Raw genomic sequence first — 23,512 nt, forward strand, 5'->3', positions numbered from 1 at the left:
CATGGCAGACAACTGGTACAGCATCAGCTGCAGGAGGGAACTAAGACCCAGTGGGATTTTCTTGCTTTGTTTTCCACAACCAGTGGTTGTGAAAGCCTCTCTGAGCGAGGCAGGGATTTCTAGAGGAGCTTCCCTGCCATCACAGGAAGAGAAATTGCCTTCTCCATCCAGGAAGAACCACCACGCAGGCCGTCTGAGCCGGCCACGGTAGCATCATCTTATGTAACAGGGAGAACGTGACTCCCCATGTAATTCTTTTATTATTTTTAAATTTATTTTCCTTTCCTTTGAGAGGCAGAGACAAAGATTCACCCATCCACTGGTTCACTCCCCAAATGCCTGCACAGCCAGGACTGGGCCGGGTTGAAGCCTGAAGCCAGGAACTCAATCTGGGTGTCTGACGGGAGGCGGGAACCCAGCACTGAGCCATCACCTGCTGCCTCCCAGGGTGTGCATCAGCAGGGAGCTAGGAGTGAAAGTGAAGCTGGAACCTGCACTCTGGCACTCCGAGATGGGACGTGGGCATCCCAGGTGATGTCTTAGCCATTGTGCCTACCCTGTACCTGTAATTTAAAATTTTCTAGTAGCACATTTAAAAAAAAGGAGGAGATGAAATTTGGATTAATATTAGTATTAACATACTTAGCCAATGTAGCTCAGAAAGTTTCTGCTCAAAACGTAATCAGTATTTGGAATAATTGAGATATTCTGGATTAACGGAAATCTGGTGCACATTGAATTTCAGTCTGGGGCAATCACACTCCAAGGGTGCCATGACCACACGTGCCCAGGGGCCACCCTGCCTGTCCATAAGGTCCAGGAGACCTTCAGAGAAAGGTGCTGACGTTTAAGTGTGTGACGCTGGAGTGTCTCCTCTGGGGCTTTACAGCTAACAGACCCACACCACCCAGGCTTGCCCCTAGATGTAGGGCAGACATTCTACCCGGTGCCAGGACTGACGGCTGAGGGCTCACGGCTCAGGCCCTTTGTGGGAGTTGCCGGCAGCTGCAGGAGGGCCCTCGTGTCAAGTAAGGGGTTGTCACGGTGGTTCAAAGGCCACCACGTGGGACCCTTCAGAAAGGCCAGCCCTATTCTTGGGCATCTCTGAGGGCCCCGCGAGGCCCCACTGCAGCTGCCTCACAGCCCAGCTTCTCCCTCCGCCTGGTCCCTGAACTTTCTTCCAGGTGTTGTTGCTAAGGGCTCCCCCAGGAAGCCTCCTGCAGGGAGATCTCCTTCCTGGGGTCTGTTTCCCAGGGCCCCACCAAAGACGAGTGCCAACACACACACCGCTTGGGGTGCACAGTCCTCCTCCAGGGCACCAAGCTTTGTCAGTCTCACGTGTACAGGACTCAGGACTGTGGGACCCTGGCGGGGGTACTGGCTACGTATCTACAGCAAGGAAGGAAAAATGAGATCATGGCAGATTCTACCTTGAAAGCCTCTCCAGGGGCCAGCGCTGTTCCATAGCGAGTTAACACACAGCCTGATGCCATCGTCCCATACGGTCCATATGGCTGAGTCCCGGCTGCTCCATGTCAGTTCATGTCAGTTGGGGAGGGTACTGCAGAGGGGGAAAACGGGGCTCTTAGGGGGACGGTAATTCAACTGGACACATCCTTACTATCCACTGCCGTGCGATTTTTTTAAAAAGATTAAATGTTTATTCAGTTTTATTAATTTGAAAGGCAGAATAATAGAGGGTGATTTTCCATCTATTCATCCACTCCCCAAATGAGCACAACAGTCAGGACTGGGCCTGTCCAGAGCCAGGGGCCAGGTCCTCAACCCAGATCTCCCACACGGGTGGCAGGAAGCTGAACTGGGAGCACGGGAGGGGCTGGATCCCAGGCACTCCACCAACAGGGGACTCAGGTGTCCCAAGCAGAAGCTTAACCGGCCGCACCTAAAACCCACCGCTCCGCCTATGATTTTGACTCCCTTTGTCCTGGGTGCTCTTTTGACCCCTAGCTACCTGCCCAGTGTCTCTGCCGTATCTCTGCCTGTTTCTTTCCTGTTGGTGTTTGTTGGTGGAATGCTCTTGGCTCTCTCCTCTTTGTACTCAGACTTTCCTGGGACATCCATGCTCATGTTCTCTTTATTCGCTATTAGCCGCCGACTGTCACAGGTGCACTTCCAGCTCTAGACCTGGGCAGCCAGCGGTCTACTGAACACTGCCCACAGACACCCCAAACCCAGCACGCCCTGACCTGGGTTCATCATTGCCTTCCTGGCGCTGCCAAGTCTGCTCCTCCTCCCAGACGCCCAGTGTGGGATGCAGTCTCACCTCTCCCCGAGCTGCCCAGTGAGAGCCTGGGGCACCGCCCCTCTGCTCAGCCATCAGGCTATACTGAGTCTGCTCCAAAACCCGACTCCAGTCTGTCCCTGTCGGTCCATTCCCAATGACTCTGCCTGACACCACCGTTCTCTCAGTAGACCACAGTTTTGCTCCTTCTAGTGCATTCTCCAGGTTGTAATGAAATTGTAAATCCTGCCTTGTCCCTGTCCAGCCCAAACCCCTCGCTTGTTCTTCATTGCTCTGAGGGGGATGACGAAGAGCACGCAGCTCTGTCAGACCTTCTGTGGCCCGGCCTCGGTCACCGCGCGGGGCTCACCCCTGTGGTAGCCATCAGGCACTCGATTCAGTTTTCGCTGTTAGTTCCCTAAATGCACCGTAATCTCTTCACCTGGGGCTTCTGAATATCCACCTGCCTGCGCCTGGGATAGTCTCCCGTTTCTTCCTTAGAACCCTTCTTTCTCCTTTTTTTTTTTTTTTTAAATTTTAGGAAGGGAGGGAGGGAGAGAGAAAAAGACTGACTATGCAACTGTTGGTTCATGCTTCAAACACCCACAATGGCCCCAGGCCAGGCTCAGGGCCAAAACTAGGAGCCAGGGACTCAATCCAAGTCTCCCACATGGGTGGCAGGAACCCAGTTACCTGAGCAATCACAGCTGCCTCCCACGGTCTAAATTAGGTATTAAATCCAGGTACCCCGATTGGGACATGGGCATCTTAATCCCTAGGCCAAACACCCAGGCCACTTCTTGTTCCTAAAGCAACAGGCTGGACATCACCGGCCCACTCTCTCCAGACTAGAAGAACACTAAGTGAATGAGAGACGGTTTAGCCCAGAGGTTAAGACAAAGGGCTTTGGAAGAGGACGGTCCAGTTTTGAACAGTGTGCTAATCGTGACACCAGGTGTATCCCTTCTCTGTGCCCGTTTCCTCATGCATAAAACAGGGACACTAGGAGTCCCTGTTACCTAAGGCTGAGGTGAGGGCTGGAGGAATAAAAATGCTGGGAGCGCTTGGGGCAGTGCCTGGCGCACTCCAGGCGCAGTCAGCGTTCGCTGTTCATCTGATGGGGCTCACGGCGCACTGCAATCAACCCTGTCAGCGGGCCCCTGGAGAATGTAATTTGGAACTCACTGACTCGACTTACCTTTTTGCACCACAAGGTCCTTGGAGCTGGGACAACTTCCCAGGGCTCCCATTCCTGGCACGCGGTAAACATCTGTTCAACATTAGTTACATGACTAAAGGCGTACGTGAACTTCACGTCCTGGTGTCGGCCATTCTCACGCTGCGCTTGGTGTGAGGGTAAGTTCCGCGCTCCCTGCCTGATGTGCTGTGAGCTCGCTGAGGGCAGGATCTCAAGAACGGTCGCCCTGGCTACTTCCACCTCCTTCCAACCCAGCCCGGCTCAGCAGCTGAATGTGGTTCTACCTGAGAACAGCCGTTAGACTTCCTGCTTCTCCACCTGCACGTCCTATGATCCTCCTTCCACACAACCCCTGGAGCCTGAATTCCAGGACAGGACTTCGGTTTATCTGTAGCTCGGCTGTTATACACACACGCACACACACACACACATGAAGGCTTTGGGGATGGGGACATTCAGGTTAAAGGTGGGAGCTCCATTTGGATGGGAAGTCCTGTAATTTCTGAAAGGGCAGTGAGCCTAGAGATTCTGTTCGCCCTCATCTTGTAAGCTGACTGAGGTACCAGTCCCTGTGAGAATGCACCTGCACGCTGGGTGGGTAGAAGAGTGGGCTGCAGCAGAAGCGGCATTAGAGAGGAAGAGCCCCGGCTTTCAGCCCAGCTGTCAATAAGCAGATGTGACCGTGGAAGTCACAAGCTGCCTGGGCCCCTCTGGTCTCCCCGCTGAAGTGAGGGAGTGTATGAATGGTGAGCTCCTCACGGATTCGGACACATCATGGCATCATGTATCATTGTCAGGCTCCTTTTACGGAGGAATTTTTGTGCTCCGCTTGATCTTAGAAGGAATAGGAAAAAACAAAAACTACTCCAGCCACAGCCGCGTAACCAGCAACGGCTGAAAAGCAATCACCGGCGAGCACCTGGTTCAGCTGCTTCCCCCTCCGCACGCCCTCGGCCGGCCAGCCCTCAGAGTGTCTTTGTGACCAATTCCCTGTATTAAATTCCTTCTGTTTGATAAACTAAAGTAGCTTCTGCTCCCCTGACAAGGCCGACCTGCGCGTGTGGACTACAGGCAAACTCTTCATGGGACGTTCAGCACATATCTGTGGAAACAGGAACGATGTGCCAAGAACCAGGCTTGGTGCTTTCCACACGTTACCACATTTGATTCCAACACTGACCCTGACCTGTGTGTGAGCAGGCCCACGCCAGGGACACAGAAACCGAGCCTCCGAAGGGCTCACCAGACGCCCAAGGACCCAGCCGGAGACAGGCAGAGCTGGAATCCAACTCCAGGTCTGACCCCAAGGTACACCCGTGTTTTGGGTCTTGTGGGATGAGAAGAGCTACTTCCTGCCAACAAGTTACACTTCGCTCAGAGGAAGCCTCACTTTAGATCCTTAGACACCTATGTGAGGAATCTCAGCGTAGATAATGGTCTACCTTTCACAACAGACAGAGGCAAAGGAAGATAAGGATACACTTGGGGGAGGGCACGGCTGTGAGAGCTGCAGGGTGGTGGGACTGGAGGCCTGGGGACAAGGCCCACTTATGGTACTCACATCTGTTATGGCCCCAGGCAGTCACTTCAGCTCTGCAGGCCTCGGTTCCCGTCCAGAAACTGAATCTGACCTTCTGGACTGAACTAAATATCTCCTTTGGGAATATAAAAAGTTGTATCAGACACCAGGGACAGAGGTTAGAGCAGAATAAGGGAAGTAAACCCAATTCTAGAGGGCCTTGAATGATCTGATAAGAAATTCTTATCGCTTCTCGGCCTTTTGGCTAAGATCAAGTGTAGAAATTCTTATTTTACCCAATAAGCAGCGGGGAATTATTTTAGCTTCTTGAGGAAGAGAATAGTAACAAAAACAGGGACTGGTGTTATGGTGTAATGGGTTAAGCCACTGCCTGTGACAACGGCATCACATATGGCACCAGTTCAAGTCCCGGCTGCTCCACTTCAAATCCACCTCCCTGCTAATGCGCAGAGAAAGCAGCAGAAGATGACCCAAGTCCTTGAGCCCCTGCACCCACATGGGAGACCTGGAAGAAGTTTCTGGCTCCTGGCTTCAGATCGGCCCAACTCTGGCTGTTGCAGCCATTTGGGGAATAAACCAGCCAGCAGAAGGTCTCTCTCTCTCTCTCTCTCTCTCTCTCTGTAACTCCGCCTTTCAAATGAATAAACAAATCTTTAAAAAACAAATTAAAAACAATACGAAAGAGTGATGGTGTCACTGACTAAACGCTGGGTACCAGGCATTGCCCTGCGAGATTGTGGGAACTCAAGGGGCTCTATAACGTTGCCCCCATTTCACAGGTGGCCACACTGTTCAGTGAGGCTGAATCACCTGCCCAAAGTCCACAGCTGTTCAGCCTTGGAACTGAGACAAAACCTACTTTGGTTACTTCCGAATTCTGTGTTCTTTTCATTGTATTAAGAGGCTTCCAATTTGGGTTGGAATGAGTGGATTCCAAAGGCACAGAAAATAAGCAGGAAGATATTGTTCCAATAGACAAGGGATCTTAAGGGTTTGCATCAGAGTTCTGGGCCCATGGAGACCGTGTGAGGTGAACAGAGATGATCTGAGGAAACAGACCCTGCGGCTTGAGATAACAGATGATGTGGGAGATGTGGCTGCGTCCGACAGCCCTTGATCCTCGATTTCCATTCATGAGTCCCCCACCCCCACCCCTGCACTGGAGCTTGGGGTGGGAGGGGCAGGGCAAGTGGCTCAAACCTAAGCCAGACAGCTTAGTTCTGTCTCATGGCCATGCTGTGGCCTGGGATGGGCCTGTCACCCAGTTAGTCCCCAAGAAACACAGGCTTGCTAGGGGCCTTTGGAAAGTTCTCTCGTGTTTTTAAGGGGGCTTCTGAAAAGCCTTCTCTCCATCTCTCCAAATGAGGACGGGGAAGTGCACAGCTCTGGTGGTCTCAGGACTAGGAGGCCACGCCCACACCGCCAAGGGCAGGGAGCCTGGAGATAGAAGGGAACAGAGGCTAACATGTCCTCTGCTGTTCAGGGCACCCTCACTGCAAGATCTCACTGGGAAAAACAAACAGGATGGAGACCAGGGACCTAACAAGACAGGCAGGCAGTGCCACGCCCGGCCGGCCTGCAGCCCTCCTGGTGCCACGTTCACAAGCACGCACACCTGGGTCCCGGCTGCCTGGGGGCAGCCCACTACACGGGACCCTCGTGGTTCTGTTCACAGAGGGGACTCTCTCCTGATGCTGATGTATTCAGGTCCCACTTGGCTAAGTGTCTATGCTAACATTTTCACAAAACCAATCATTATACAAACCAGAGTATCTTCAAATTCAAGCACCGGCTCAGAGTAACAGACACTGCTCCTTCACAAAGGACCAAGCGCTTTATTCATCTGTGTGTGCACCGAGGGAGCCAGGCAGCATCAGGACGCTTTCCTCAGCCACCCTTTCCACATCTTGTGCAGCTTCCATGAACCGTACACCACTGACTTCTTCACGCCTAAAAGAGAGAAGCGGATGTGAACACGCAGGACACGCAGGCTTCATGAGGGCGCTCGGCTAGAGTGGCAGTGACGTCCTGAGCACGGGTCTGTGGGGTGGCCGCGATGGGCTGACTAGCGGGCTCCAGGAGACCAGGGGGCAGGGGCTTATTAAATGTGGCTGTGATCACTACTGGGGGCAGAGATTCTACCTAGGCATCGACCGACCCAGTGATGTGGATGCCAACAGTGCCCAGGCTCCTGGGATAAATGCATCTTTTGAGTCAGGAGCATGTTGGCAGTCTCTGAATTTAGGAACTTGTTAAAAGGGTAGGACAGGGGCCGGCTCTGTGGCACAGTGGGTAAAGCCACCACCTGCAGTGCTGGCATCCCAAATGGGAGCCGGTTTGAGTCCCGGCTGCTCCTCTTCCAAACCATCTCTCTGCTATGGCCTGGAAAAGCAGTGGAAGATGGCCCAAGTGTTTGGGCCCCTGCATCCCCGTGGGAGACCGGAAGAAGCTCCTGGCTCTGGATGGGCCCAGCTCGGGCCGCTGCGGCCATTTAGAGAGTGAACCAGCAGATGGAAGACCTTTCTGTCTCTCCCTCTCTCTGTAACTCTACCTCTCAAATAAATAAATAAAAATCCTAAAAATAAATAAATAAATAAACAGGAAAGGGAAGGACAGATGAGACTTGTGTGCAATGGGGCATCCTGGCCCCAAAGCCTGCATCCCGAGCAGCTCAGCTCACGGCTGTGTTCCTGCCTGGAACACAGGCCGTCCCCACTCCTTCCTGCCCAGCAGACGCCTTCCTGATTGCTCTTTAAGATCCTTCTCCAGGAAGTGCCTTCCTGGACGCCGAGGCTGGGGCCCACAGCAGCTGAGCCCACGGCCTCGCTGCTCTGTTCTGTCTGCCCAGTGAGCTCCTTGAGGACAGGGACCGCGTCCTGCTCGTCTCTATGTCCCCCATCAGAACCCAGCACACAGCAGGTGCTCTGCACGTGCTTCTGAGACGTCAGAACAAACGTCTCTCTCTCAGACAGCTGCCCCCGCACACAGCATCCCCGTCAGCTTAATCACACAGCTGAGGGGCTCTCGGGGGGCCTTTGGGAAAGAGGTGGAGGGTGTGAAGGAGACGGGCTGTTCTCTGTCCGTCAGACCTCACAGCTCCTGCTCGCATACGCTGTTACAGACTCGGCTTCCTTTGTGTGAGGGTGAGGTCATCTCATTTGTGCTGCAGGGTGTGGCCCTATGATCCCAACAGTCTTTTCCCCACGAGAAGCAAACGGCTGTGCCGCGAGCCTGCAGCGCCCTGTCCTGGCAGCGCTGTGGGCCGCACACCAACCAGAGCACAGGACTCGGTCCGGGGACCCCGGCACTGGGCTTTGAGTGATTTCTGGAAAATCTGGCCATTACCTGTACACCAGCCAGCGTGGAATCCCTGCAGAGATTACCGCAGGCCGTGGCAGGAGAGAGGCAGATTACCAGCAAAATCATTAACGAATACCAGATCCTCCGGCCCAGCCTGTCTACCTGCGGACTCGCTGCAAACCGACACAGCCTCATCAAAAACACCCAGGGCTCCTCCCCGGCCTCACCCCTTGTAATTCTCTCCCTGGAGCAGCCACTCTGGTGAACCTCACCCGCTTCAGCTCTGAGTGTGGAAACGATTGCATAAGAGGTGCTTTCTAAATCCAGCCAGAACCGACCCAGAGAGCAGGCAAAACACAGGGGGGAGCTGCACATGATTGGGGCCGATGCAGCAACCCCGGGGCCAGAGGCTGATGCACACGCCGGTGACAAGGCCCAGCTCCCCTCAAAATATTCAGCCAGGGACTCCTTGGTGCTGAGACACTGAAGGTAAACACACAGGGGAGGCGAGCGATGGCGCACAGCTCTGCCCGCGAGGCGGTCTCCGGCCACTGCAGCAGGGAACCCTGTAAGGAAGATCACTGGAACAGCAGTCAGAAGACCCAGGTTCCACGCCCAGCTGGGCCTCGAACCGCAATGTGGCTCCTCTCTCTGGGTCTCAGCGTCCCTACCTGCCTACAACCTGGGCTGGGCTCTCAGGGTCTCTCTACCCAGGACCCACAGGAGGGCTGATAGAGCCTGAGAACGCCCTCCCTCGTAGAACAATCTGCTGCGTGTGTTATTATGTGTGCACATTCCTGGGCGCGGGTCCAGGGTTCTAGCAGACTTTCACAGAGACCCTAGGTTTGTAAAAGGCTAAGAAGCAAAGGTAGGGGCTGGCGCTGTGGCGTAGCAGGTAACGCTGCCGCCTGCAGTACACGGTTTGAATCCCAGCTGCTGCAATTCTGATCCAGCTCTCTGCTACGGTTTGGGAAAGCAGAAGATGGCCCAAGTCCTTGGGCCCCTGCACCTGTGTGGGAGATTGAGAAGCTGCTCCTGGCTTCGGATCAGCCCAGCTCTGGCCATTGCGGCCATCTGGGGAATGAACCAGCGGAAGTAAGACCTCTCTCTCTCTCTCTCTTTGCTTCTGCCTCTCTGTAACTCTGCCTTCTAAATAAATAAATCTGAAAAAAAAAAAAAAAAAAGGAGCAAAGGTAAAGAACGAAGGGCGCTTTCTGCCTTAATATTCTGATTTCAACAAAGGGTGGAAGATGTAAGTCCTATGATGTGCAGTGGGCAAGAGTTTCCTAAACAGAACACAAAACCCTGCTAACCCTAAAAAACAAAATGGACAGACTGGATATGCAAAATTAAGAACCTCTGTTTTGCAAAAAGTCACCATTAAGAGAGTGAGATGAACACTCCCAGAGCGCGAGACCTCTGCATTACATATGTCCAACACGGGACGCGTGTCCAGACCAGGCAGAGCGCTCAGCAAGACAAAGGCAGAGAATGCCATGGAAAGAGGAGCAGAAGACTGGAACAGACGCACCACCAAAGAGGATCTCCAGGGACGGGCGTCCGGCCTAGCCAGTTTAGACATCTGTATGCCGTATCAGTGCGCAGGTCCTTGGCTCTAAACTGGACTCCAGTTTCCTGTTAGTGCAGACTCCAGGAGGCAGTGGTGATGGCTCCAGTAAAGGGTTCTTGTCACCCACATGGGAGACCTGGATTGAGTGCCTGGCTCCTGGCTTTGACCCTGCCCAGCCTGGGCTGGCTGTTGGCATCTGAGGAGTGAATCAGCGGATGGGAGATTTCTGTCTCCGTTCATCTGCTTCTCAACATAGAAATACAAAATTTAAAAAGAGGATATCCAAATAAACCTCCCAAACAAACGTTCAACTTCCTCAGACGCTGGGAACACGCAAATCACAATGCTGGTGTAACACCAAGGCCCCTGTCAAAGTGCCTAGGAGGCAAAAGACAGAAAATCAGGAGCTGGCTGAGCAGCTGCTGCCACAGGAGCTGTGCCAGCACAGGCGCAGATGGGCCGAGTGTTAGCATTTCCTAAAGCTGAACGCCCCACCTGCCGATCCAGGCCTGTCACCCCAGGTCTACACCTGACAGGCACAGAACGTCCACGGCAGACTGCTGGTGACACCCCAAAGCTGGAAAACAACCCGCACCAGCCGGTAACGGAATGGGCCAAGAGTGGTCAATTCCTACAACCGAACGAGAAGGAAGCAGTGTTACTCCCGGCCACGTGAGCGGCCTCACACCAAGTGCTGAGGACACTCTGAGGCCGGCAGACACAGAAGACAGGTGAATCCCCCCAGCTCAAAACCAGGCAAACAGAATGACAGTGGCACCGCAAGTGGGGCTAGTGCTTCCTGCTGGATGGTGGTGGGGGCCTGGGGCTGCGCTCCTTCCCCAGGGACTCCAGGCCCAGCAGGCATTGGCGTTGTGGAGGTCACCAGATTTACAACCCCGGTTCCTCTCTGCATAGTGGAGCCACTTCCTGCTACCACATTCAGGATCTTTCATTTACTCAGTCACAACTGAACAAGTATTTGCTCTTTGAAAATCTGCTTTTGTTTTTACCTGAAAAGGAAGAGAGAGAGAGGGAAGGAAGAAAGGGAGAGAGAGGCGGAGAAGGGAGAGGAAGAAGGAGAGGGAGAGGGAGGGTGAGGGTGAGGGAGAGGGAGAGGGTGAGGGTGAGGGAGAGGGAGAGGGAAAACAAGAGGGGGCTGGCGCTGTGGCATGGTGGGTGAAGCCACCTTCTGTCCTTACGGGTGCTGGTTGGATCTCGGCTGTTCCACTTCTGATCCAGCTCTCTACTATGGCCTGGAAAAGCAGCAGAAGATGGCCCAAGCATTTGGGCCCCTGCAAACATGAACAGAAGAAGCTCCTGGCTCCTGGCTTTGTATCGGCTCAGCTCCGGTCATCACAGCCACTTGGAGAGTGAACTAGCAGAAGGACCTCTCTCTCTGTTTTCTCTCTCTCTCTCTCTCTCCCCCCCTACCTCTGCCTCTCTGTAACATTGCTATTTAAATACATAAATAAATCTTTAAAATAAAAAAAAAGAGAGAGATCTTTCCATCTGCTGGTTCACTCCCCAAATGCCCGAAACAGCTAAGGCCAGGTCAGGCCAAAGGCAGGAGCCAGGAACTCCATCCGGGTCTCCCATTGGGGTGGCAGGGGCCCAAGGACTTCAGCCATGGTCTGCTGCTCCCAGTGTGCTCAGCAGCAGGAAACTGGATCAGAAGCAGAGCTGGGACTTGAACCGGGCGCTCTGATGTGGGATGTGGACGTCCCAGGAGTCGTCTTAACCTCTGTGTTAAACGCCTGCCCTGAACAAGTGTCTACCGAGCACTGATCCATGCTGTTGGGAATCCACGGAGAACAGCATCAGTTTGCAATGCATGCAGTCCTTCAGGAAGCCTACTCTTGGTGCCTGTTTCCTTTCTGAAAAGGGTGGGGGTTTAGAAATTCTGCACATTCCAGAACCCGCTCAGACTGTGTCTTTGAGGGAAGACAGGGCTGCTCAGAGAGACGCCTTACTCCCTGACTCTCACTATCAGCCGCATCTCCGCTCCCTTCCCAGGCGACAGCTCTTCAGAGAGACTGCTATTACCCAGGCAAGCTGTTACGAGTGCTGTGTCTGAAGCCAGGCTTTTGTTTCGGAAGCTTCGACAGACAGCTCTTGCTGATTTCCAGCAAGTAAGGGAGTGTGTGACCTTGAAGGATGGGTCCATCCGTGACAGAATTCGCCAGGAAACACCGTGAGGCAGGGCTGTGTCCAGGCAGGGTGTGGTCTCTACCTCCCCTCCCCCCAAGTCTGTGCTTCAGCCCTCTGGGAGAAAACGAGCAAGCCTCCAACATCCTCCCAACGAACTTCCAGCCGTAGGCACAGCTGCAGAGCAGGTCTCCTCTGGGGCGAGAGTCCAGTCCACTTGAAGAACTTGCAGGCTCGGGGTGGGCGTTCCGTCTGCTGGTTTAGAGGGCTGCGTCCCACACCACAGTGCTTGGGTTCAAGTTCTGGCTCTGACTCTGGCTCCCTGCTGATGCACACCCTGGGAGGCAGCAGTGACGCCTCTCAGGGGGAGACCCGGATGGAGTTCTCAGCTCCTGGCTTCAGCCTCACCCAGCCCCAGCTCCGTGGGCATTGGCAGTGTAAGCTGGTAGATAGGCAGTTTCTCTTACCATCAGACTCTTGCTCTGCTTCTCAAATAAATAAATCTGGGGCCAGTGTTGTCGCGCAACAGGTTAAGCTGCCGCCTGCGATGCCAGCATCCCATATGGGTGCCAGTTCGAGTCCTGGCTGCTCTACTTTTGTTCCAGCTCCCTGCTGATGCACCTGGGAAAGCAGCAGAAGATGACCCAAGTGCTTGGGCCTCTGCACCTACGTGGAAGACCTGGATAAAGCTCGTGGTTCCTGGCTTCCACCTGGCCCAGCCCCAGCTCTTGTGGCCATTTGGGGAGTGAACCAGTGGATGAAAGACCTCTCTCTCTCTCTCTCTCTCTCTGCAACTCTTTCAAATAAATAAATTCAAGGGAGGAAAAAACCTTCCAGGTGTAAGTGTTACACATCACCGGAAAACTGTGTGATATTATTTTGTATTCTTTTTATTTAAGTGTGTAGGTTCCCCCAGATGGAAGACATGCTTTAGTCACAAGAGATCAGAAGAAGGGTGAACACCGACCTATCCTCCCACATTTCAGGCAAGCGCTCCTAAGGATCACCCGAGGCATGCCAGCAGCTCTTAAGAACAAGACTAAACCTGTCTTCTTAATTCAGGCAAATCTTTTGAAACCCCAGAGGTAAACAGGCCTCTGCCCCCACCCACAGTTACTTCTGATTGACCAGAAAGTCAGGTGGGCGGGGGCGGGGGGGGTGAGACTTCACACATTAAATCCCTCACCCTCCGTGGGCCTCCCTCACACCTCAGGGCATGGTGCCACGAGTCCCTGCCTCCTTCAGCCCCCTATCCCTTCCTTCCCCAACACCTGGCCACTGCCGTCTCACTGCTGCTGGGGTCTCTCCTCTTGGTGGGCACCACAACCACCTGGGCTCGGGCTGCGGGACCGCTCACCGGGCTGCTGACAGGCAGACCTGACTGCCTGGGCAGTGGCAGCTGTAGCTCCCTTCCGCCCCTCTCGGCTCCCTGGCTGCCATGCGCCTTCCACAACCCATCAGAGGCTTCCCTCCGTCCTTGAGAAAAGCTCCGGGTCCCTTAATGCAGCTTGGAGGCCCTCCGTGCGCCTGGCTCCTGCCCATGGCTCGGTCGGATCACCAGGTTCAGCCTCTCTCACCTCCCTGCTGCCACATCGGAGCCCAGAGAGCCCCCACCCCTTCTCTCCAGTCAGGCGAGGCACCGTATACAAGCTGGCTGCTCAGAACAGGACAACTCGCCCAGCTGGCCACTTGGTGCTGGTTTGAGACGGGACACCATCTGCGGCTGCCACCACAGGAGGCGCGGGTCGGAACGGGAGGTGACTTTCTAGGGCTATTGTGACCCCAGGTATGTCCGGTGCCCAGATGGGGACTACGCTGTCATACGAATAGCACAGCCTGAGTTGTCAACACGACTTTCTAAATAAGAAACTCCCTGGGAAGAGGAAAATAATGGCACTCGGCCTTGCAAGCAGCCTTTCCGTACCCACATCGGCCCATGACAGGTGCACCTGAGTCAGGGCGCTGTAGGGCTATTACTACAGACTGAGGGTCAGGCCACGGAACACACTGCCCACCAGGGTCAGGCCACAGAACACATTGCCCACCAGGGTCGGGCTACAGAACACACTGCCCACCAGGGTCGGGCCACAGAACACACTGCCCACCAGGCGGGGCAGCCCTCCGAGCTGCACAGGGAGGCCTGGCTTCCAGCTTTCCTAGAGACCGACAGACTTAGGTGTAGCCTCGTCCACGTGTATAAAACACCCATCAGGGACAAGGTACCAACACACTGGACACTTGGTTAAGCCGCGGAATACCTTGGGGGTTGGGTATTAGTATCCCCTCTGTGGCAGGGAAGAGGCCAGTTAACATAGTAAGGTAACAGAGAGACAACCAACTACCAGAACTTGGGATCCATCCTCTCCGACCCCGAGCTTAACTCCTGCCACGTCCCTGAATTTAACTGTGAGCATAAAGAGTACAAGAAGATGGGATCTTTGTCTTCTCCACGCTGTGAGCGCAAGGCTGCACAGGGGAGGCGTGGCCACGCTGCTCTATGCTTCCACAGCCCAAGTGGAGGGGAGGGGGCACGGGCAGTCCAGGAAGGCAAGGAACTCCGGGGGCCGCTTGTGTGATTCACTGCCCCCTGCTGGCGAACAGAAAGAATGCGTGCAAAGAGAACCAGAGGCCGACTTCGGCTTGGAGGTGTGAGGGGATGATGATGGATTATTCAAAAATCTTAAGAGAAAATTTTAAACATCGAGAACCAGGCAGAATCGTCTAAGACACCCTCACATGCCTTCCCCAGCTTCAACAAGGCATCCACTCCCTGCCACTTCCTTCCGCTATGGCTGTATCCTGAAGCGAATCCCGGGCATCGGGTCATTTGGTCTATACATATTTCGGTATGGAAAAGTGACTCTAAAAGAAAAGGCATTAAAGAAAAACCCTAACAAAAACCATCAACATAACTCAAAGAACCATCTCACGATAACTCTTTGTAATCCCTTATAGCACAGGAACAATCAGATCACCGGGCCTCACCCTCGGAGGCTGTGGCAAGGGAGTGGCACTTGTGCAAAACCACGGGTTAAGAACAGCTGGACTCATCCAAGCAAACAAAGGCACGGCACCTTCAGCCTGGCCAAGGAGAACCAGCAGGAGCACAGGTTAAATGACTCTCTTAATTGGAAATGCAAAGCTATGCAGCCTGGGCAGCAGGACAATCTTCAGTTCAGCAGATTTGGCACGAGTTCCCCTGAGTCTCTACTGAACCGTTCCTACGATTTACGAGGACAACACTGTGTCCTGGGAGCCAGATGCTCGGATAGGCATCCAAGCAGTGTGGGGCCACAGAAGGGCGACCACACCAAGCTCCGGCACGGTCGAACCGCGGGTGCAGATTCGCTCTGAAACAGCACTTTCCTTTTTGGGCATCCTTGGTGCCATCTGTCCAGCATTTTTAAAGAGCAAATTTCTGCTAACACGATTTTGAGCCTTAGCAAGGTAGGACGGCAATGAGCCCCCTTGTGTATCCTGAGTGGCTCAGCATGTGAGAGGGGCTCCGTGGATGACGGCTGCGTGAAGAAGGAGAAGGCAATCATGACGACACCAAGAGCTGGGGAGACCGGGGAGAACGCAGAGTTCTCATCCACTGGCAACCCCGAGGGTAATGTCCAAACGGGTGGGTCCACAGCACAAGAGCAGGATGCTTAAACAGAAAGAGGAGCATTCGGGGAACAACGACAAACAGCGCCAGAAGTTAAAAATTACAGCAGGAGCGTTGGAAGCTGAAGTTGAGAAAAATCTCACCAGAAGCAGAGCACAAGAAGAGAGACAGAAAACAGGAGACAAATGAGAATGGGAGAAAGTTTACTCCTATTATTTTTAAAGTTTTACTTATATGTGTATTTGAAAGGCAGAGTGAGAAAGACATGATCTTCCATCTGCTGCTTCAGTCCCCAAACGCCTATCTCTAGTCCAGAGCCAGGAGCCGGGCACTCCATCCGGGTCTCCATGTGGGTGGCTGCCTCCCAGGAGCAATAGCAGGAAACTGGATTGGAAGCACAAATGAAACTCCATCCCAGGTGCTGTGAGATGGGACGCGGCCATCCCACGCGGCAGCTTAGCCTGCGGTGCCACAGTGCCCAGCCTCTACTTAGATCCTTGAGTTCCCAAGCTGGAAGGGCTACATCAGATAAGAACAGACGCACACCACTGAGATTTCAGAGCCCTGGGGAAGCACAAGACCTAATGAGCGGTCCAGGGGGAACACACACAAGGACTCAGAGGCAGAATGACTTTGAACTTCAGCCGTGGTCCCGGAAGGGAGCAGACAGCTGCAGTAATGACTTCAGAATTCTAAGGGAAAACAATTTCTAATGGATGCCCGGCCTGAGTATCAAGTACATGCGAGGGCAGACAAAGAGAATTTCCGACATACGTGGTCTCTCAATTTCCCTCCCAGTTGCACCCTTTCTCAGGGAGTCACTAGACATGCTTCACTGAAATGATTGGCATCGAGAAAGCGGCAGCCCCGAGAGGTGGGGCACGGCCCCCACCAGGGAAGAACAGCCTATGATGTGCCCATCACTGTGCCAAGCTCTGAGCATGGACTCAGGTAAACCAGCAGAAAACCGTGCCAGGACAGAGGGAGCAGATGTGAGGACGCTGGGGACAACGGGTGCAAGAGTTGGCTTCTCATCTCACAACTCAACAGCTGGCACCCAAAGCTGAAAGAGAAGAAGCCATGAAAACTTATTCCAGAGACAAGTGGTGGTAAAACTGAGACTGCCCCATAGAGAGGGCTGGGAGCAGCTGACCCGGGAGCGGCTTCACTCAGAAGGAGAGGAAGCCGAGTTCCTGCAGCATCTTGCAGGGTCTGACCTTTCCAGACGCAAGGGTGCACTGCTGGGAGGCCTGTCTGGGTGGCACTGCAACATCCTAGCGCGTGGCCCTCACAGTCCAGTGTTTCACCAGTGCCTGAAGATGCGGGCAGAGCTTTGTGTTTTAATCAAGAGCCCCGACACCACCCAGTCCCGCTGTTACAGGAAGCCCTAGGTCCCCAGTGTTCTTACCGGCAGTAAAAATGCCTTTGGCGCTCTGTCTTATACTGGAAGCTCTCACGATTGCTGAGAGGCCTGTGAGGAAGAAGCCACAAACAGGCGTCAGTCATTGCAGCAGCATGGACATGGGGAACTAATACAACCAGCAACCTGAGCTCCAGCCCAGGGTCACAGAGAGGCATGAACGGGGAGTTAGGACCGAGGGCCTCCAGGCTGTGTGGCCGGCCGTGAGCGCAGCCAGACGACTGAACGGCGCTGGGCCCAGGCATGGCCCGGCTTCGGCAACCTCACAGGCCACGTTAGGACATCAGATGTGCTTCCGACTTCTGGTTCTCCAATCCGAAAGGTGAAAATAATAAATGTTTTAATCTAGGAGAAAAGCTTCCATTCTGAAACCACAGATGAGGGTGCACCCGAAAGTTTCAAGGAGAATGAGTGAAAAATTTAGTTTTTTGTAAAAACTTTCAGAAATCAATGCATGCTCTTTTCATAATATGAGTCTTGCACAAATTTTCTGAAGACACTTCATGTGCCATGGATTGCCAAATTTTTCAGATCTAAATAATTTTTTTTTCCTTTTTTTATTTGAAAGGTAGAGAGGTACAGACAGAGAGAGGGGAGAGACAGAAAGGCCTTCCATCCATAGCTTCATTCCCCAAATGGCCGCAATGGTGGGAGCTGGGCCGATCTGAAGCTGGGAGAAAGGAGCTTCCTCCAGTCTCCCAAGTGGGTGCAGGGGCCCAAGCACCTGGGCCATCTTCTACTGCCTTCCCAGGCTATCAGCAGAGAGCTGGATCGGACGAAGAGCAGCTGAGACATGAACTGGTGCCCATATGGGATTCTGGCGCTTCAGGCAGAGGCTTAGTCTACTATGCCACAACGCCGGCCCCATAAACTTCTCTTTGCATTCCATTTTCCTGTGAACTCTCTGTTCTACACGTACCCAGCCGAACGACGTCGCCGCAGTCGGGGTCGTGGGCAACCTGCAGCAGTGTTTCTTCCACGTCCCTGTTTTTGCCAGGCAGGTCCATGATCCGATTTATCTGCTGCTGTAAGGTCTTGGGCAATGCCATGAGCTGGGTGAACTGTCCTTCGGGGCTTTTATCTATCTGAGAAAGGAAGAAAAAAAAAAAAAAAGAAGGTGCTATCTTTGGAAGTGCTTTCAATTCTGTAAATATGCAAAGACACATGGATTCTATTCAAGATCACACAAACATATGAGCACCCACACCCGGGAGGACACACGAGGCTAAGGAGACTCTACCCTTTCTGAAACTGAGCATATCAGGAGACCTCGGAAGGCCTGTGGACACATGGGATTGATTAAAAGATGAGATCATTTGGTGCAAGAAAACTTAGAAATCCTTGCATGGCTTTCCCTCCCTACATACTCCCATCAACTTTCTGGAGGCCGCTTGCATGGGTGGATTTCAAAGTTTCCACTGTATTCTAAAATACACTGTTGTTGAAAGATAAATACAGAAACGAAACCTATGTAAAACTGAGCATCAGACTTTACCTAGAAAACAATGAATCAAAAGTCAGCCACACGGGTTTCAGTCGAGCGATTACGATCCTATGTTCTGGGGCTGGCGTGGTGGTGTAGCAGGTAGAGCTGCTGCCTACAGTGCCAGCTTCCCAAATGGGCGCTGGTTCGAGTCCTGGCTCCTCCACTTCCGATCCAGCTCTCTGCTATGGCCTGGGAAGGCAGTGGAAGATGGCCCAAGTCCTTGGGCTCCTGCACCAGCATGGGGATCCAGAAGAAGCTCTTGGCTTCAGATTGGCCCATTTGGGGAGTGAACCAGCTGATGGAAGACCTCTCTCTCTCTGCCTCTCTGTAACTCTGCCTTTCAAATAAATATATAAATCTTAAACACACACTTAGAATCGACTCAAAACATTTAAAAATAAATAAATAAAAAGACCCCGTGTCGCCTTTCAGAGTACCTGGGTTCAATACCTGGCTCCAGCCCCTTCGAGGTAGCAGGTAAAGGCTCAAGTGACTGGGTCCCTGCCACCCACTGGGTTCTTCGGTCCCGGTTCAGCCTAGCCCAGTCCTGGCTATCGCAGGCAGCTGAGGAGTGAATCCCGGGGGAGCTCCCTCACTCACAGAGCTGAGGCCAGACCAGCTTCCTTAACGCCCAGTCTAACGTACTTTGTTTCAAGGAATTACATTTTTAAAAAATTCTATAAACACAGACTGCCTGCCAAGTGTAGAAGCAGTAGCACTTCCCTTGAAACACCATCATATTATTTTCCAAGAATCTGTCTTAGATTTTTTAACAAATGTTTACATTTTAGCTTCAACTAAGAGAAAAAAAAATTAGAGAAATTAATGCATTAAGCTTCAGACTGTCAACATACTACCAATTTTCTTAATAATTAGCATTTACTCATGTAATTCTTTTTCATTCAACAAATATTTATTAAAGAATCCAATGCCTGGGTTTTGTCTAGAAAAGTCTATACAAAGCATAAAATGCTGATACTTAGTGACTCCAGCAGAGGTAGAGTGATTTTACCTAAGCATCAGCTATTCCGGTTCTTTTACTTTGCTTTGGCTACATAAATGCCAAATGATGTGGGTATTCCTATAAAATATCCTAGAAATGACACACAAGGACTGGCTTCAGGGCCACGTATTGAGATCAGCCAAGATTCTGTATTTCAGTTACGCTTTACCTATGAAATGTTCAGGAATTTCAAAGATGCCAAAAATGCCGTGGGCAACATGAGGAACTAGGAGTCTTCGCACGGCTTTCTCTTGAACAACAAAAATGCACTGGGAATTTTTACTTGACAGCATGTATTTAAAAACAAAATATTAGGTGACATATTCAAATAAATCACTAAGTTCTGTCTGATTTTCCTTCTTTCATTCTCATTAAAGCATACAAGCCAAAAGAACTCAGTTAAATCATAAAAGTCAAACGGCATTTTAAATGTTATCGACTGATTTATTTGAAAGAGTATCAGAGAGACAGGGAGATCTTCTCTTTGCTGGTTCACTTCCCAAATGGCTACAACACTCAGGGCTGGGCCAGGCCGAAGCCGGGAGCCAGAGGCTCCATGTGGGTTTTCCACATGGGTGGCAGGAACCCAAGCACTTGGGCCACTATCCACTGCCTTCCCAGGCTCATTACCGGGGAGCTGGATTGGAAGCTGAGCAGCCGGGACCCTCCCATACACAGGAGGCTGGTGTCGCAAGTGGCAGCTGGATTGCTCAAGCAAAATGCCGGCCTCTCACGCTGCATTTTAAAGCAGATCTGGAGAAGAACCCAGACTGTAGGACTGCGTTTACGTGACGTGTCCAGAGTGGGCAAACCCACGGAGCCAGCAGTGGAACAGCGGTGGCCTGGGGCAGTGGAGAGCTGGGGGAGTGCTCAGAGGCACTAGGTCTCTTTGTGGACTGGCGTTAATGTTCGACAGCTACACTGTGGTGATGGTTTTACGGTGTGTGAACCACACGTCAGCAAAGCCCACATCTGGGCTTCAGGAACGAGGTACTCACCCTCCAAGCTACTGGGATAGCTCAATGACTTCCTCTCTCTGAGTGCTCTCCACAAATGTCCTGCATCCAACAACTGGAAAATGCAGGAGTGCAGAGGCCCCGCCTCTTGGCCCTGCACTGGGACAACCCTGCAGGGCCATCTGGCTCCTCAGAGATACCCCTGGGCCAGGGGAGGCCTACTTCAGATATGCCCAGTCCTGGTCTTATACAGCTGGTGCCAGGAACGCCCTGGACAGCAGACTCCCAGATGCCATCAGAGAGCGATCAGTGCGCCCCAACAAGTGCAGCCCTCTGAGGAGGCCACTCTCTCATCCTAGCCAACAGAGGAAGGAAAAATGAACTCACACCCCAGAGGGGATGGCAGGGATGGACCACTGGTGGGCTACGTGGTGGCTCAGCTCACGTGTCCACTCGGCTTGGCCACAGTGCTCAGCTGCTTGGTCTAACTGCAGTGAAGGTAGTTTCTTAGCTATAATAACACTCAGATCAGTAGACTCTGAGTGGAGCTGTTCCCTTCTGTAGTATGGGGTCCTCCAAGGCCTTAAAGAGGAAGGACCAGGGCTCCCAGGAGTCTGCCTCTAGACAGCTCTCCCACTCAGAACTGCTGCATCACCTCTCACATCACTGAAACCGAACTAAGTCAGCCAGTTCTTTAAGTCTCCCTCCCGCTCTTCTACACACACGATCTTCAGAAAGTTCATGAAAATGTAATTATGAAAAAACTATACATGAATTTCAAAAATTTTGCATTAAAATAGGTTTCTTTAAATTCCATTTCTCCATAAACTTGTTTTAAGTTTTTTATATATTTGAAAGGCAAAGCACCAAAGAAAAAAAAAGATACAGAGACATCTGCCAACTGCTAGATCACTCCCCAGATGCCTGCAACAGTCTGCTAAACCCAGGAGCTTGGAATTCCACCTGAGTCTCTCACGTGGGTGGCAGGAACCCAAGTATGTGCGCTGTCACCTGCTGCCTCTCAGAGTGTGTGTGTGAATGCATATAAATGCACACACACACACACACCCTACTGGTCATGTTTCCATGTGTGTGTGAATACATATAAATGCACACACACGCACCCTACTGGTCATGTTTCTATGTGTTTGTGTGAATACATATCAATGCACACACACACACACACCCTACTGGTCATGTTTCCATGTGTTTGTGTGAATACATATCAATGCACACACATACACCCTACTGGTCATGTTTCCATATGTGTGTGTGAATACATATCAATGCACACACACATACACCCTACTGGTCATGTTTCCATATGTGTGTGTGAATACATATAAATGCACACACACAGACCCTACTGGTCATGTTTCCACATGTGTGTGAATACATATCAATGCACACACACCCTACTGGTCATGTTTCCATGTGTGTGTGAATACATATAAATGCACACACACGCACCCTACTGGTCATGTTTCTATGTGTTTGTGTGAATACATATCAATGCACACACACACATACCCTACTGGTCATGTTTCCATGTGTGTGTGTGTGAATACATATGAACGCACACACACATCCTACTGGTCATGTTTCCACGTGTGTGTGTGAATACATAGAAATGCACACACACATACACCCTACTGGTCATGTTTCCATGTGTGTGTGAATACATATCAATGCACACACACATACCCTACTGGTCATGTTTCCATGTGTGTGTGTGTGAATACATATGAATGCACACACACACACACACCCTACTGGTCATGTCTCCTACAGAACTATGACACACACACAGGCTGACAGTCCCTGTCTATCCCTGCTATATCTGGTCCTTACAAACACCAGATGGATCCTGGCAGCCTACAGAGACTCACGAGCTCCAGCTGCCTCTGTGAACCTGCTAGAGCAGAACTAGAGCCATAGCATTCGCACGCGGCCACGGACCTGGTGGGTGTGTTCTTCCCCATCCCCATTAGGAAGGGAGACAGGAAGCAGCTCCATCACACGGAGCAGGCACGGCATGTCTTATGTCATGGCTGTTAACTCTCCCATCCTCTGCCAGAAGACGTTCAAAGGAAGCGGGGGGACATTCTGCACAGCGTCATGCTGGTCCACTCCATCAATGAAGCCCTGTTAACGTCCCCTGGTGGGCCGTGAGGGGCGAGAACGGTGGAGGCCTGGCTATTACCAGGTGGGAGACGTCTATGAGAAACCCTGTGAAGTGGGCCAGTGCCATAACACAGCGGCGTAAACCACTGTTTGCAATACAGGCATCCATATAGGAGTGCTGGCTAGAGTCCCGGCAGCTCCACCATCAAATCAGCTCTGTGCTAATGCGCCTGGGACCCTGACACCCACACTGGAGATGAGGATGGAGTTCCAGGCTCCTGGATTCAGCCCAGCCCCACCTTTGTGGCCATTTGGAGAGTGAAACAGCAGATGGAAAATCTCTTTCTCTCTGTCTCCCCCTTTCTGTTGCCAGCTTTCAAATAAATAAATAAATAAATCTTTAAAAAACAAATAAGCCTTCTGAAATGGGAGGATCCAACCACCTCAGTGAGGTTTCTAGGAGACGCTGGGACACCCCCTCCCAAGTAGTCTGTTTAGTATTTCTGGTGCCTCTCCTCACTGGGAAGGCAGCACATCAGTGGGCCCCTGCAGCACATTCCGTGATTGGGAAAAATGATAAGAGCATTTATCAAGTGACACCAGAGGGGGACAGCTCTGCGAGGGGCCCAGAGCAGAAACAGCTCTGCAAGCGAGCTAGGCAGCAGAGCAGTCAGCCCACCTCCGGGGCTACACGGCGCTGGACTCCGTGGCTCTGAGCAGCTGCGGTGTGGAGAGAAACCACGTGTTGATTTCCAGCTCTGGGAATGAGTTGCCAACACAGACCCTGAAAGGCAGCAGGACTGGCGCAAGTGACTGGGTTCCTGCCCTCCGTGTGGGAAGTTCCCGGCTCCCGGCTTTGGCCCGGCGCAGTGCTGGCTGTTGTGAACATGCAGAAAGTGAACCAGCAGAAGCACAATG

General features: G+C 52.4%; 1 protein-coding gene across 3 annotated transcripts in view; it reads right to left on the minus strand.

Annotated features, from left to right (window-relative positions):
• Positions 1-1,476: 1,476 nt before the first annotated feature.
• Positions 1,477-23,512, minus strand: part of TAMM41 (TAM41 mitochondrial translocator assembly and maintenance homolog) — a 59,300-nt gene continuing 37,264 nt past the window's right edge. Inside the window, exons 5-8 of one of the 3 annotated variants that reach the window (XM_062200077.1) lie at positions 17,945-18,106; positions 17,014-17,076; positions 6,746-6,930; positions 1,477-1,561 (exon numbers count right to left, since the gene is read on the minus strand). In XM_062200077.1, coding sequence (XP_062056061.1) covers positions 6,854-6,930; positions 17,014-17,076; positions 17,945-18,106 — 302 coding nt within the window. In that variant the 3' untranslated portion in view covers positions 1,477-1,561; positions 6,746-6,853. Of the gene's footprint in view, positions 1,562-6,745; positions 6,931-17,013; positions 17,077-17,944; positions 18,111-23,512 lie in introns of all 3 variants that reach the window. The other 2 variants (XM_062200078.1, XM_062200076.1) reach the window with 2 other exon arrangements.

This window comes from Lepus europaeus, chromosome 9 (assembly GCF_033115175.1).
Source record: "Lepus europaeus isolate LE1 chromosome 9, mLepTim1.pri, whole genome shotgun sequence".
In the NCBI taxonomy this organism is placed as follows: Eukaryota; Metazoa; Chordata; class Mammalia; order Lagomorpha; family Leporidae; genus Lepus; species Lepus europaeus.